At 37.8% G+C, this 15,731-nt stretch overlaps 2 protein-coding genes across 2 annotated transcripts in view; one reads left to right on the top strand and one right to left on the bottom strand.

The window, feature by feature from the left end:
- The window catches only part of vars2 (valyl-tRNA synthetase 2, mitochondrial), a 47,434-nt gene extending 44,090 nt beyond the window's left edge, over positions 1-3,344 (bottom strand). The window contains exons 1-4 of the mRNA XM_084739867.1: positions 3,074-3,344; positions 2,760-2,943; positions 1,226-1,307; positions 1,024-1,124 (exon numbers count right to left, since the gene is read on the bottom strand). Coding sequence (XP_084595993.1) covers positions 1,024-1,124; positions 1,226-1,307; positions 2,760-2,942 — 366 coding nt within the window. The 5' untranslated portion in view covers position 2,943; positions 3,074-3,344. The remainder of the gene's footprint in view (positions 1-1,023; positions 1,125-1,225; positions 1,308-2,759; positions 2,944-3,073) is intronic.
- Positions 3,345-3,606: 262 nt separating this feature from the next.
- ppp1r11 (protein phosphatase 1, regulatory (inhibitor) subunit 11) lies at positions 3,607-9,056 on the top strand. The gene is made up of 3 exons (XM_084739866.1): positions 3,607-3,911; positions 5,733-5,841; positions 8,166-9,056. The coding sequence occupies exons 1-3, from the start codon at positions 3,834-3,836 to the stop codon at positions 8,348-8,350; spliced, it is 372 nt and encodes a 123-aa protein (XP_084595992.1). The 5' UTR covers positions 3,607-3,833; the 3' UTR covers positions 8,351-9,056.
- The last annotated feature ends 6,675 nt before the right edge of the window (positions 9,057-15,731 follow it).

Below are 15,731 nucleotides of genomic sequence, written 5' to 3'. Positions count from 1 at the left end.
AAATCTGAGATACATCTTTAAAAGTCAAACATTTTCATTAAAAATATATTTTAAATCAAAGATGATTATAATAGCACGTTTTGTACTTATATTATCAGCAGGCATTGTTAGTTTTAGATTTTTAAGACTTTTTAACACATTTTCAAATTGCTTGAAGTTGTGAATACCTGCTCTATGGGCAAAAAATTGCTGGAATGGAGCCATGACTGTTATTAGTGAAAATGTTTGCCATGAAAAATGTCAATGAATCTGATTTATTTGGAAACAATAAGAGATCAGTTCAGGCTAGATTTGACTTGGATTTCACTTTTACAACAGAAACAAGTGAGAAACATGTAATTCATGTTTTTGAATACATTTTCAGTAACAGTCTACTGCTGTATTGTTACCCACTAATTAAAATACAAATTATTTATATGGTGGTAGGTGGCCTGAAATAAAAAAAAAAGAGACATGACAGAAAAAGTCTGGAAATCACTAAGTTAGAGGTCAATGAGGGTTCTTGTTCTGTGTGTTCTGTCTCAGGCTGGTAGACAGTGTCACAATCAGTCAGCCTATATCTAAAGGCCATTACTGTAGTTGGTGGAAACAGACATCTTTTCAACCTGGACACAGGAACAGATGTCTCTGAGTTTCCTCAGAGCTCCGTGGACAAATGATCCACACCACTTTGGAAATAAGAGAGCAGAAAAAAGCATTTTCACTGAAGAGGTGCATTGAAAGTAATTGGAATGATGTGCATTGCATCGTAACAACATGAGGAGAAAAAGTCAGAATTTGTTCATTTGTTTAGTCTACAATGAAGATATCATACTCCTGGAAAAAATTGTGGTCTGTGTCAGACAGATGAAAGTAAGGCTTACAGTGAACCACTATAAATGTGGATGGTGTCATTACTCCATAGCCACAGCATTGTGCAATCAGCTACTTCAGAATCATAAGTTAAAGCAACAATTACATCTATTTTTACTTCAACAACATTACTGAAGAAGGAGGTGTGTTGTTCTGTTCTAAAAAGCTCACATGTTGCTCTGGACTGAAGAATCCCTGTTTCTCCCACCACTCATACCAGCTGGCCTCCACATACTCTGGGCTATATGATGACGGGAACGGTAGGCTGGTGTCTGCGAAGACAAAAAATACTTTATTCTGTCTCCAGACAGACTCAGCAAGTAGACAAGCTGCTGCTAGAAATGTCCAACAGCAGTGACTGGAGGACACTCACCTTTCTTTGTCCCAGGAGGTGTTCTAGCAGAATACACTATCTTCTGCTTCTCAGTCCATTTCACTGCTTTGTCTTCAGCAGGCTGAAAAACATTAAGATCAGCATTCAAACACAGTCAGGTCAACAGTCAGGTGTTTCTATGATAGCATCTATTCCACAGTAACGACCACTTTAATATCCCTGGGTGTATTAGGACCGTGTGGCAAATATTACAGATCAGTTAACGTTACTGTTTTATACCAGTGTCAATCTACAGTATTCTATTCTACCATTTTATTAAATATGTTTAAACTTTATATCAAATTTCATGTCTGTCAAGTGTAAAATGTTAAATAAAAAAAATCCTTCTGCTTTCATTCATTTAAAACGTCATTGTTATTATTTTATTATTGTTATTGTTATTATTAGAATTGTTAGTGTTACAATGATGGTGATGATAATAAATCTGTGTAAATCTATCTATCTATCTATCTATCTATCTATCTATCTATCTAATAATTACAGTTCTAAAAGATATCATTATTCTGCTTGATTTAGATAGATTTCAATGTGCAAAAAATATCAGTATCAAAGCTTTGGGTTTAAAGATGAAAATACTGTTTTAGAATGTTCAAATGGACCTTGAGAAGTTTTGATGACTAGTAAAAATGACACTGTGATGATTATGTATTATTTCCAGTTTTAGCTGCACCACATATCTGTATTTTCCACTTATCATGAATGGAACTTCAGTTGATTAAAAGTTTCAAATGACAGAAGAACAATAAGTCAGAGCAGGGTTAGTCATACAGCAGTCCAATTAGGAAGTTGGAGCCATTGACGGTTTATTAAGTTCAGTTGAATACCTGTTTAATATACGATCTGTGGTTGATTTGATGATTACTTTTAACTTTAACAAATGTGAAACAGCCTAACTAAAACAGATATTCCAGACCAGAATAAACATTCTAAGGAGATCATGCTGGCTGTAGTGTTATTGTTTGAGAATCCAGAATTTCAATTTAGCATGTTTCCTTAATCTCTGATGACATATCACAGTCATTTCATGATTAAGTACAGTAATTCTTTTCTTTACAGATTTCTCCTTTAACTTTGATCTAGATACGTTTTAATGTGGACATGATGCTGATGAAAATGTTTTACTTTCTTTTTGTTGAATCAGTCCTTTCTGTTTCTGTGATTTACTGGTTTGTCAGTCTCAGTCTTAAAAAAATTATCCAGCTGTGCCATTAGATTATTGGTGCTCCTCTTCATGACTTTCAGCACCTGTAATATCAAATGTACAGATTATTCTTTTGGACCCTCAACATCCTTTACATGCTGAGATCCAGATGCTTCCACTGGGGAGGTTTAGTGCCCCCAAATCAGTTTTTTTTACTAATCATAACTATAATCTCCTTGATTCATGGTGACAGCATAGGAGATATGGATCCTGTGATGCGTTTGTGTTTGATGTTTTGACTAATGTCTGTAAAGCAAAGCGCCCCTCTGGGACATCAGAGTTTAACTCTACTCATGCTTCTGTCTTACTCACACTGGGTTGGCCTGACAGAATGGCCTCCTGTCGCTCTCTCCTGCGCCTCTGTTTCTCAGCCTGGGGCCGTGGAGTGGAGTTTGACTGTGATGACGAGGAGGATGAAGGTTTTGGTGAGTTGCTGGACCAGAGTCTGGCTGCTCCTCTCCCTGTCAGCCGCAGGACACCACCTGCTCTCCACATCCTCAGTAACACACAGAACCACAGAACAGTCAGGCCATGTTGATTTAGAGAGGCTTGCTTACAGATTTGCTTCACGTGACATAAGTTTTCCCACATGACAGTTAATATTTCAACTAGTTGAGCTGACTCACTGTGCTGTCAGTAAGGTTCCACAAGGGGCTCAGGCACACACGACCTTTCAAGCAGCTACCTCGTCATTGTAACCCGAGAAATAGCATTTACACAATGTTCCTAATTATATGTACATATTATATAATTATATAACATCCTATAATAACTGTGTCATCTCATAATACTCTGCTGTAATCTATTTTACTTCTATTCGCAGCATTAGGATGTCGTTTGTTGACGGACTGTTCAAACTTTGCGGACAACAGGAAATAATCTCTGTCCGTCTGGAAATATCTTCCCCACAACACCACTGCTGTCAAGCTAAAGTATAAAAGATACAAAACATCCTAACAACCTTTCAAAATAAAACAAATTACGGAAACAATGATCGCCAAAAAATGCAATGTTAAAGTCCCAAATGGTATTTGTTGCATATATATAATATTATTCTATAACACAGTAGTTAGACATGTTTTTGTTAGTGCCTCGTCGTAATTAAAACGGCTGCTAATTGTTTTAATGTGAAAACACTTAACTTCCGTGTTAAATCTAACTCAGTCACTCTGCAGCTTAACTGTGTGTTAGTCACATCTCAGCAAAGTGTTCAACGCATTAGAATCAGTGGCTGAACAACCTTCAGAATTAATACAGTTTGTCATTTAAAGAGCCAGGGTCAGTCGTTCATATCGTTACATTACAGACATTGTCTGTCACTGACGCTTCTTTGACATCATAAAGCTAGCTAACGTTATCGGTAGCGTTAGCAGAACAGCTCCAGGTATGGCGGAGGTTCCCGGGACATCCAGTGAGACGATAACGGAGACCGTTCAGACCAGCACACCGCCGCCGCCCCAGCAGGTAATGATGAAGGGCTGCTGTTGAACACATTTTCACTGTTTGTTGGCGTTGACGTGACGTTACTGCACGGTGCAAAGCTGCTAATTTGTGTCCAGCTCTAATGAGGCCGGGCTACTACGTTCATGTTACATTATAAGACGGTTGTCAGCCCTGCTGTCTCATGAAGCTTCAACAGGCCTAATTCCTCCGTTAAGCTCATTTAAATTGACAGTGCTCGGCTGGATGTTAGTTAAGTCTTAATGGTATGACAACAATCTTATGTGCAGGATGGTGTATTCTCGTGTGACGTTCTGCATTAACTGGTGCGGGTCTGGGTCCAGACATACACCAGGTATTGATGTAAGATCTTTCTGTTGGGTCTGATATGAACCAGACTACAGAAAGCCAGCTTCATACAGACATGCTTTTCCCTGTTTGGTGTGGAACAACCTGACCGGCTTGCACAGTTCCATGACCCCAACCCCATTCAACACCTTTACGATGGACATGAAGTCCCACTGCAAGCCTTATCAGGTCTCATCACAAACATCAGTGTTTCTCTGGTGGCTGAATGGGAGCAACTCCCTGCAGGCAGATCTAGAGCTTGTTGGAAAGTCCAGAGGAGTGGAGAGGCTGTTATAAGAGTACATTAGGGGGATAATTAGGATTATTTGAAGGGTGGATGTACAATGTTCTTATCCATAGTCAGCATATTACCTATAGTAGAGGGCGGTCAACATGCCCCCAGTTTGGAGAAGCAGCAGAAGTACTGATGTAGGAAGCTAAGCAATGTGCTGCTGTGGACAGGGTCAGCAGTGAAACAGATTAAACACTGAAAAAATCAACATCAGCTGAAGTGTACACTATATGTAGAATATTTTCACTGCTTTACTTTACTGTCAGACAGACTTTTCTGACAGGAAACTGCAGTGGTATAAGCAAAATATTGCTCACTCTCGGTCAACCAGACTACTTGGGCAAAAACAGTAATCCTACCTGTCAGTGAATCTGAAATAAACCTTGAAAACACCAAGTTGGAGGCAGTGGTAGACGAGCAACTTCCAAAATTACCGATTTTGTCAATGGAGATTGGTTGAAGAGAGCAGCATTTGGCTTGTAGAACTGTCAGAAAAGGCTGTCTGACACCAAGGTACAGTGAAGAAAATATTCCAGATATAGCGAACACTTAAACTGATATTGTTTTAGGTTTTTTTGTTTTGTTTTTTTTAGGTGGCTAAAACCTATTTTGCTTAAGTTATACCTTTGGGTCATCCTTTTCATTTTCATTCGTCCAGGACAAGTGACAGGTAATGGGAACATTCACACAGCCACATGGACAAGGAGAAATCATGAACGCTGTGTGATGACATAGTTAACCAATAGGGGCGTCATGATTCTCTAAATCCATGATTTGATATGACTTTCTATATTTAAGGTCACAGTTTGATTTAATTTACAGTTGAAACAGTTTTTAGCACTGATTTTTATGCTTTTGTTAAACTATTGAGTCTTGATCTGTAAAGATCAACAGATCATTGATTTAATACTCTGACAGTTGTCATTTATATTATCAATTTCTGATATAAAAAGAGAGTCTATATGGTATCAAGTGTGACAGAAAGCTACTCTGTCTCATCTTTTAATTGTTTCTTCTTTCACAGGACACATGCTGGATGCTGCAAGTAGGCAGGGTAGAGAGAAGACAAATACTGGAAGAATTGCAATTCTGTTTTTGTTTTGAATTTTGATTGATATTTGATTTGCTGTTGAAAATGTGGCACTCCTGTTAACCAACACACCCAGATGGCCAGTATCTCACAGCAGATCTCTGACATGTTACAGGAGGGACGAAGCCTGACAATCAAGCTAAGGAAGAGGAAGACTGAGAAGAAGGTTGAATGGTCCAGTGACACTGTTGACAATGAGCACCTGGGAAGAAGGTCTTCAAAGTGTGAGTTCAGCAAACACTGAAATATCATCAATACAGCAGTTAGTGTACATGCTGTTTCCAATATTGTCATGTTTAGCCACTTGACAAGGCCTGTGAACTGTGAGTTTGAGCTGTCAGATGAAAGTCAACAATCAGAGATCATCAGTGTTCCTATATCTCACTGTGAGATACGTTCACTTACAGTTTTAGAGCTTTGGAGACTAACGACAGCCAACATCCAAATTTAGTATCAAAATTTAGGAGCAATTTCCCACAGTGTGACTGTTGCCACAACCCACTGCAAATCATCCAATCAGAATATGCCATGAAATCACCTACAATACACTGACTCTATCTTTTGCCTCCATTTTTTTTCTATTAACACTGTATCACCAAGGTTCGCAAACTGGTATGTGTACCACTGGTGGTATGTGAGCTTCCTCTAATGGTACGATATTTTTTAAAAATGGAATAAATGACTTTAAAAACATACAATACTAACAAAATACGACAACATTTCTAAGGAAGTTACATAAAACATTAGATCACTGCAGTGTTTCAATATCTGGCTGCTACATAGTCACAGTCATGCATGTAGTATGCACATATGTCATCCATCCACTACTTCAAAGCTAATCTGTGATGTCAAGATAGTAGGCAGAGGTAAAATGAAGAGAATGAACATGATTGCTTGAAAGACACAACACCTGTGGTTCTATGTGGGAGGAGTGCAGCTCAGGAGGAGAATATTTCAAGCAGCTGTGTTGAAAATGAATGACAGTGAACCCAGCAGAAGAGCTAGAGGCTACTTGTTAAGTGGCATTTAAGTGTTCACTAAACCTGCTAGCACAAATCGGCATATAACAGTAAGGTGGTACTTGGAGAGCTCAATATTTTCTGAGGAGGTAAGCAGTGTAAAAAGTTTGAGAAACCCTCCTGTACCACAACCCATCCTACTTACTTTTTCCTGTGATGGTGGGTGTCCAGCACAGATAAATGTTGATGAAAACAGAGAATAAAATACCATCTGTGTAACTTCAGATCACGCTTCATCATCATCCCATGTTATCAGGTGTTTTCTTTAGTATTAAATCAATCCAGTGATGGTTGTCTGTATATATTCAGAGTGCAAATGCTAAGCAGCATGAGCTTTTATCATGACCGTAAATAAATATTGGCTAAAAAACTGATTTCAGGTGTAGCCCACAAGTAACCTGACCCCATTATATTTCTGGTTTGTATCATCCAAAGAATGATGGGAATGGAAGTTCCAAAACGTGTGTGTTGAAAACAAATGGACACACAAACAACTCAAGTAAATTTCAAATGATATAAAATTATGGATGCACGGTACAGATTTTTTTCAGCCGAAATGAAAACTGATAATTACCTGCTTCTCATGACAAATACAGATAATATTGACATATATTGTTTTAAAAGGAAGTTAATATAACCTGCTGAGAGTAAGAAAGGCTGAGATGTAGTGAGCAGAGATGGATGATTTAATATTTCACAGCTCTGACTGAACCAAATCTAACTGATTTCAGTATTACAATAAAAACAAACAACAGTTCTGACTCTTCAAATGTTAATTTCTCTACAAGTTTACTTTGGCTTATATAAAGAATTTTCCTAAGATTTCAAATTAAATGCTTTGACATAATATGTCATTGTATTATACTATAGCCAATATTTATGGGCTGTAATTTAATTATCAGAAAATAATAAACAATATTATTCTTTTCCATTTATTACACAACCCTGTGTAAAATCAAAACTGCCATAGAACATACATAGATAGAGTTCAAATGCTGAATGACAGTATTTCAGAGTAACCTAAGTAACAATGAAACTAACAATACATGAGATGGCATTAAGTAGCTAAAACATGTAGTGACACTGCCATGAACATGTACATTAAAAAAGAGAAAATGCCCAGGGTTTAAATGTGTGGACTGAGATCACATGAAGAGTCATAATCTCAAATTCTTCTATCACAGAATTCTGACTTTCTCTCCAGAATTTAATTAATGTCAGAATTCTAGTAATTCTTTTTTCATTTAGCCTCAATCCTTGTCTGTGTTCGTACATAAATAGACTTGGTGCATGTTAAAATGTACATAATTTTCTTGATACACAACTCTTCATCTTCCTGCTGAAAGACTCGATTCAAATCAAACAGCAGCTGAAGTCTATTTTTACCACACTCTTCTCTTAGTTACTATTTCTGACCATAATCATTTGAAGTGCTGTAGCTTAGGTTTTCACTCTGAAAATGAGGAGCTTCCTGAGTGTCAGTGAAGGCATCATCTGAGTCAATCCTAATCCTGTATATTGTGTTCCAGGCTGCTGTATTTATGAGAAGCCGCGACAGTTCGGAGAGTCGTCCTCTGAGAGTGAGGGAGACGAGGAGGATGAAGGGTGCGGAAGTGCTCACTGTATCCTGGGCCACGGCAGGAGAGGCCATGGACAGAGGGGGGGCGGGGAGACCACAGTGCCCCCAAACTCTGGAGGGTCACACAGCCACTAATGAGCCCCACAGGCTGATGGTGGGTCTGAGGGTTTCTCACCACGACAAAGTGCACTCTTTTTTTTTTTTTTTGTAGTTAAGTTTAGTTCCATCACTGAAGTCCAGGCAGGCCTGTTGCTGCGTTAAGTCATGAGTCAGACTCACAGCTGCTGGAGGAGGTTACAGTCTCTGTACTGTTGCTCTCAAACACAACATGGATTATTGAACCGGCCTTATTGAAAATGCTGCTCTCCTTTCAGCAGCTGAAAGCGTGCTCAGCCCTGTGTAACATGGAATAATAACAAGTCTGTTCACATTTTAAATGTCTTTTTAATTCCTGATCACATAGGAGACATGCTGTGATGATCATAGATTTTAAAGGACATCACCAGTTTCTTTGCATGTTTTAGCTTTTGACTACAAATGACACACAGCATGCATTACATCACTGCTAGGCATTTTCCAAAGCATGTTGCAGGATACTGTTTTATTTTACAGGCACCAATTGGTTGCCATTCATTTCATTATGTCATTTAAATAAATTATGAGGTTTGTAATCCAGGGCTTTGAATGCCATATTTGTTCTTAATTTTGTCAGTCATTATGAGGAGATGCAAGAATGCTAAATATTTTGTCCAAAAGCCCAAAGATAGCCACTTTACATATTCTATATGCCAATGTGTAAATATACTGGCAACTTACGCTGATTAAATGACTCAAACAATTAGCAATTCATTACTTTGTCCATTTTTTTACACAGTGTGTCATGAGCCTGCTCTTGCCACCCAATATGGTAACACAACTTTTACAACCATAAAAAACTGAAATAGTACATTCCATAAAAGTGAGTAGGTTTCAAGGCTTAGCAAGCATGATTTTCTGTTGTACTGCCTGCAGGTGAGAAAAATCATTGAAAAACCTCAAAGAATGCTGTATGCTTTGGAGAACTATCAGCAGCAATAATTTAAACATGTACTTTGTCATTAAAGGGATAGTTCACCCAAAAATGAAAGTTTAGTCATCATCTACTCACCCTCATGCTGATTTAGGGTTGGTTGGGTTGGTTTATTTTGTTAGTCCACAAAACACTGGAGTTTCAAAGGAAAACGGCATTGCAGAAGCTCCCAAACAGCAGAAGTGAATGGTGACCAGTGTTCAAACATAAAAAAACAACAGAATAAACCTGGAAAAAAAACATCAAATGTCTCCATACTGCTCATCTGGTGTAAGCCAGGTTTCCTAAAGTCCTGATATGCTGTTTGCACACAGTCACACCACACACACCCAGTTCACACAGTGTGCATGTGCATGTGAACATGGCTCCAAGCTAAGGATCTACAGTGAAGATTCAGGATAAAAACATGGTGCAAATAATATTTTTTTAGACAGCTTGGCATGTTGGGACTTTAGGAGACTTGGATTACACCAGACGAGCAGTATGGAGGTGTTTTATGTTTTTATTCTGTTGTTTTTTTAATGTTTGAAAACTGGTCACCATTCACTTCCATTGTTTGTGAGATTCTGCAACACTATTTTCCCGTGAAACTCCAGCAGTGTTTTGTGGACTAAAAAACTAAACCTGACCCTGAATCTGCATGAGGGTGAGTAGATAATGACCGAATTTTCATTTTTGGGTGAACTACCCAGCTAAAACATGTAAAACACTAGTTACATACTTAATGTATATGATGTATGTTGTGCAGTGATGTCAGCTCACCATGATGAATTAGCCTTACAACAGCTAAAGCACACATTTGACATAATGACAACTGACATAATGGCAGTAACTGAGGATCCCCTCCAGACATGTTTTAACATGTCTATAAACTGCTCTACCTTGAATACCAATTTGGATCTGATATGTTCTTACTTACTTCTCTGTCTTTAAAAATCCAGAACCAATAAAGTCAAGTCAAACTGCTGCTGTTTAAACACCTGTTGTCCAGCAGTTCACTGTAAAGTTCATTCTCAGTGTCTGCAAGTTTGCACATCACACTTTTGCAAGTCGAGTATTAGGGATGGACATCTCAAGCCAAAATGCTATTTGATATTCACTGGGCACTATTTGGCAATTATGCAAAGATCGGACATGATCAACAGGATAAGTTACGGAGTAAACACTTCAACAACACAAAACACACAAAAAAACTTATAGCTTTCCAGTTTGATGTCTGGTCACAACAGCTGGTATTTATCTGTCATTGAGCTTGAACCGATACCCACAAGCGCTCGTTAAGAAAACAGTCGGAGAAAAATCCACACACGTTGTCATCAGAAATAATCTTTTTGTCCACTTAGCTCTTGTGCTCTCTGAGGCTGGAGGCTGATGTAACGGTTTGTGTTGCTTCTCTGACATGTTGTCAGTTAGTTTGGAGACAGTAAATGTTCAGTAACCAGCCTGTCATTGTGAAATAAAACACATCAGGGTCTGCAGATGTCATGTCGGCAATACTACCTGGACCTGTAATAACGCGTTATTTCCAGGCACTGGGAAAATAAGTAAACAAACAAGAGAAAATAGATTTTAAACAACAAAACAGATATGAACTATTTTAATATTTGGAAATCATGACCCATCCCTATTGAGTATTGGACTTTCAGAAGTATTTGTGATGCCACAAATCATACTCGTAGGCCCAGCCCAGAAAATGGGATTTTCACTGAGCACAGAGAGACTTCACACTTTGAACAGATGAATGTGAAAACATCATCCGAGTGTCAGACTCTGCACATACTTGATTCTGTACAGTGAAGCTCAAACTTTCAACTGTTGGAAAAGGAGGAAAAACATATTTTTAAATGGAGCCCTTAAGCAGAAATATTTAAGGACATAACAGAATTTAACTATACCAAAGTTTTTGCATGCTTTCAGCCTTTTACTACAGATTACATTCATGTACACGACATAACTATGGACTGTTTTCAAGCATGTTTAAGTGTTGTGCTTCAGGTCTCCAAAGGTCTGATTCTAATCTAATCTAATCTAATCTAATCTAATCTAATCTAATCTAATCTAATGTGCTTTGGAAAATAGTCATCAGCAGTAATGTTAGAAAACATCAAAAACACCCGTTCTAATGTCCTCTGAATCAGAACTGTTTGGCCAGGCTCCATACTTGTGATTCCATCAGGAGCTGCAGTCAGGCTAAACCTTCCCCAGCAGCATGTAGACCATCAGCAGTGAGGCATCTGTGGAACGCAGCATACAGTATGTTAGGAGCTTTAAGGAGCTGGACATAGAGAAGCCATAACATGTTGTCTGGCTGTGAATTTTCCTTTGGACAAAGTGGCAGAGTTCATTGTACATATTAGTTTCTAATTTATTTGCTGGTCTTAATTCTAATTTTGCTCATACTTGACATGCAGTTGACCACAGTCTGTAGAGTAACATCACAAATGCAAACCAGTGTGTGACAGTTAGAAAAGGATTGAAGAGTAGATACCAACAGCAATCTCACTTCTTCACTTGAGTATTTGCTGCTCTGAGACCAGTTTTAGTTCATGCCAACTTCATGTTACACAAGACTGTTATGACATCATAACGTTGCGTGTTTTCAGCAGCATCAGTATGATCTGTTAGCCCTGAGTGATCAGTATTAGAGAACTTGGCCTCATACTTGTTCTTCATATGTGGATAACTTCATTCACTTGATGTAACTGTCAGTGACTCAACATAAGCCTGGAGTTACTCTTCTTTGTTTTAAAGTTGGTCTGTTGTCATGGAAATAAGACATGTAGCCCAAACCTGAACTGGATCAGAATCAAAACCTGAAACATGAAGTCACTCTCAGGCACAGATTACTCTTTTTTGAGACTCTAAGAAATAAATATTGCTGTTTTTCATTTAATATGAGAACATGTAAAATATTAAGAAAATATCAAATTGTGTAATTCCCACTTGTAAAGTTCTCAAGACAAAAAAAAATAAAGGCCTGTATACATGAAACATCAGGTTCATTATGTAAAATAGAAAGTTAGTGTAACAAATCAGGAAGGTTGAGAGTTAACAGAATCATTTCATCGGGTTAATATCATGTTAACCCAGGTCAGTCACACTGTTCTGTGTATAAGTGAAGTGATAATGATCTCATTGTTGAAGATGTAACAGGATTTCTCAGTTTTTTTCAAGCTAACCGGAATGTTCTGTGGAGCTGAGGTCTGATGGACTAATCTGCAAAAGACATTTACTGTTAAATTGACTTTTTCAAAGTTTTTCAGATTTCAGTGACTGCTTGTTTCTTCAACCAGCTTCCCTTTATGCACCAACATTAGGGGTTTTCAATGACAGGGACAGTACATGGGGGTAGCTGGAATTAGCTACAACTAAATTTGGGAGAAAATTGAAAATAAATAAATATGGTTCAGCCTGTTGGGTCCCATTGGGTTTGGGCACAGATCTCAAGCTCTAATCAGAACATGCAAAAAATGAGCAATATATGCAATACAGTATACTATTCAACATCCATCCTTATGCTTCACCTGCTTATTCTGACTATTCAACATATATGTAGTGAAAAGTTTCCTGTGATGAAAAAATGAATGCTTATTCACTGGGGTTTGTATTAAGAGTCGGCTGATGATATGTGAATGAGTGTATATGATGGTAGTGATACAGGTTATTACTAATCACACTGAGAATCAGTATTTGGAAGTGATATACATTTACAATAAAAGTAAAAGTAAAAATTATAATGTTAGTGTCAAAATTTAGAAGAACACAAATTCCACATGTGCTGTTCTGTGTCTCTGTGGCACAGCAGCCTTCAGAGTTCATAGGCTATTACTTGTGGCATGTAACCAACCACAGATTGTGTTGTGGGCGGGACACTGAGTGAGCCCATAAAATGGTGACTACTGACAGAGAGAGGCAAAGCCAAAGTAGCACATTTTTAAATGATCTTATTGGCAATAGTGTTTTTCAAAAAACACAGCTAAAGTAAATCATAAAAATGCTGAATATCGGATCTGAGAATCGTCCAGACTGAGAGTCGGTCAACCTTTAGTTTAAACTGAGCTTTTTTTCAAAAGGTCAAAACAGTTTCTGCCATACTTAGCAGCCCATTACAGCTTTCTCTCCAGGAAATGTGTTTGAAATAATCCAATACTTAATGTCATTATTATTGTTGTTACTGTTTTTAAAGAACATTATTGAAAGATCTGTTGATATAATAATCACAGTTCAATCCACAACAAAGTCAATAAAACATGTACATGTGCATGTTAAAAACTAATGAAATCATGACTTAAGACGAAAGAACTGCTTCAAGTGTGGTTTTGATTACTATGAGCAAAAGAGAGAAATTCAACTACAAGTTTCTGTCAGTAAAACACAAACACAAAATAGCATTGAGACATACATAGACTAAGACCTTCCATATTCTTAAAACTCTCAAATATTGAGATAATTCATTATCCAGCATCACTTTGATTGTAGTTAAAATGTGTGTGAAGGCGAGGAACATTCTGTGGCCAGAACAGCATGGCAGCCAGTAATACTTTCAAAATCGGAGGTTGCTGTTAGAATGAAAAAAAAAAGAATCTCTCTGTGTTGGAAGAAGTGAATCTGGATGAGAATAACTTGAATAGCTTGATTACTGAAACAACATATGAAGAACAGCGGGGCAGGTAGTGAAATATTTCTGTGGCTTTAAACAAAACATTAAACAAGACAGACTTCTAAGTCTGTCAGAATCACTCACTTCAGTTCACCTCCTCACCCAGAGCTTATGACGATTAAACCTTTGATTTTTTGCAGAGCTGTAACTGTCAGTTTGTTGTAATTATCACTCTGTATTTGATTTTATATGTAATTTAATTTTCTGACAGATTCATTGAAAGCTCAAGCATATTGATATTTTTAACTTCTAAATCCTCTGCTGGTTTTCAATTGCTTGATTGATTTTGAGATAAATCCACTGGACAATCCAAGAGATCAGAAGTTTGCATCAGAAGAATTGGTCTGTAGATTAGTTTCTCTGTATAGAATTTAATGAATGAAGTCAGAATGGAGGATGGTCGAGTTGTCAGCACTGAATAAAGAAGTTCATTTCTGTTAATGCACTCACTCACTGCACTCGTGTGATGAATCACCAGAGGATCCTATTAAACTCAGCTGCATGTTGTATGTAAAAAATCTAAAAGAATAAAAGTCACTCTCTGAGGTCTATTTAAAGACAGTGGGTGTTTATTGAAGGTCCAACCGATAAAAGTGCAGCGTTGTGTGATGATTGGAGGTCCAGGTCTGACCAGGCTGTAGGCAGAACTGGATCACAGCTGATAAGGAGAGGTGAAGGTGCATGACTGCCGGCCCAGGGTCTGTACTCATGTCTCAGCTAAGACCAAAACTCACCTGATGCAGGCTCCATCATCATCATCATCTTTGTCATCCAGTTTCAGACTATGTTTGATATGTGACAGTAGTGTGGATTACACTCAGTTCATTCATGCCACCACTTTATGTACTATCTATACACATTGTTACATATGTACATTGTTCTTGTACTGGTAATGCACCTTTATGTATATACTGTTAAGCATAATGAGAGCAGATTTAATGTCAATTAAAGTTTTCAACTGTGATTCAACTTACGATTGTGTTTCTTCATGTGATTATGGCACTAACTGCCTGGCCCTTCAGTCTCTCCTGATTTTAAAGGGAAAATCTGTCCAGTCAGTGTTGATGGTAAATGTAATCAAGTGAAGCAAATAATTCCAGATTTTTTTTACATAAAAAAATATCTTTTAACTTTAGAAAAACACAGCCAATTTTTACATGAAAAATTATTTCAGAAAAACAGCAGATTTTTTTTCTTAAGTGAATGTAATAAGCTTGCGTAAATATGCTTCCATAGGTGATAGGCAGAAAAAGATGAATCAATTTCACATTTGCAGAGAGACATAAACACGCTCTATGCTTTGTGTTATTGTCTTGCTAGAAAATAAATCTCCCTAGTCGTAGCTCTCTTGCAGACTCAATGAGATTGTCCTCCAGGAATTCCCTAAATTTTTCTGCATTTGTTTTACCCTCTACTGTTTCAATGCTCCCAGGCCCTGCTGATGACAAGCATCCCCACAGCATGATGCTGCCACCACCATGCTTCACAGTGTGGTTGGTATGTTTTTGCTGATGTGCAGTATTTGGTGTCCACCAAACAAAGCATCTAGTCTGATGGCCAAAAAGCTCCATTTTGGTTTCATCAGACCAGAGAACCTTCTTTGACCATGAAGTCTCCCACATACTCTAGACACATTTACACATGTGCCATATTCCTTCCATTTCTTCATGATGGATTTAACCTACCTCCAGGGGATGTTCAGAGATTTGCAATTTTTTTGTATCCATCACCTGACTTATACTTTTCAGTAACCTTTTCTCAGAGTTGTTTGGAGTGTTCTTTTTTCT

This window comes from Lutjanus erythropterus, chromosome 16 (assembly GCF_056507025.1).
Source record: "Lutjanus erythropterus isolate fLutEry1 chromosome 16, fLutEry1.hap2, whole genome shotgun sequence".
Classification (NCBI taxonomy): Eukaryota; Metazoa; Chordata; class Actinopteri; order Lutjaniformes; family Lutjanidae; genus Lutjanus; species Lutjanus erythropterus.
This window is presented reverse-complemented; position numbering and strand designations above follow the sequence as displayed.

Bases quoted from the DNA above. Each gene is read 5' to 3' on its own strand.
- ppp1r11 (XM_084739866.1), top strand. From the start codon at position 3,834: ATGGCGGAGGTTCCCGGGACATCCAGTGAGACGATAACGGAGACCGTT. The intron at 3,912-5,732 runs GTAATGATGAAG...GACATGTTACAG, and splicing joins CACCGCCGCCGCCCCAGCAG to GAGGGACGAAGCCTGACAAT. The intron at 5,842-8,165 runs GTGAGTTCAGCA...ATTGTGTTCCAG, and splicing joins GGGAAGAAGGTCTTCAAAGT to GCTGCTGTATTTATGAGAAG.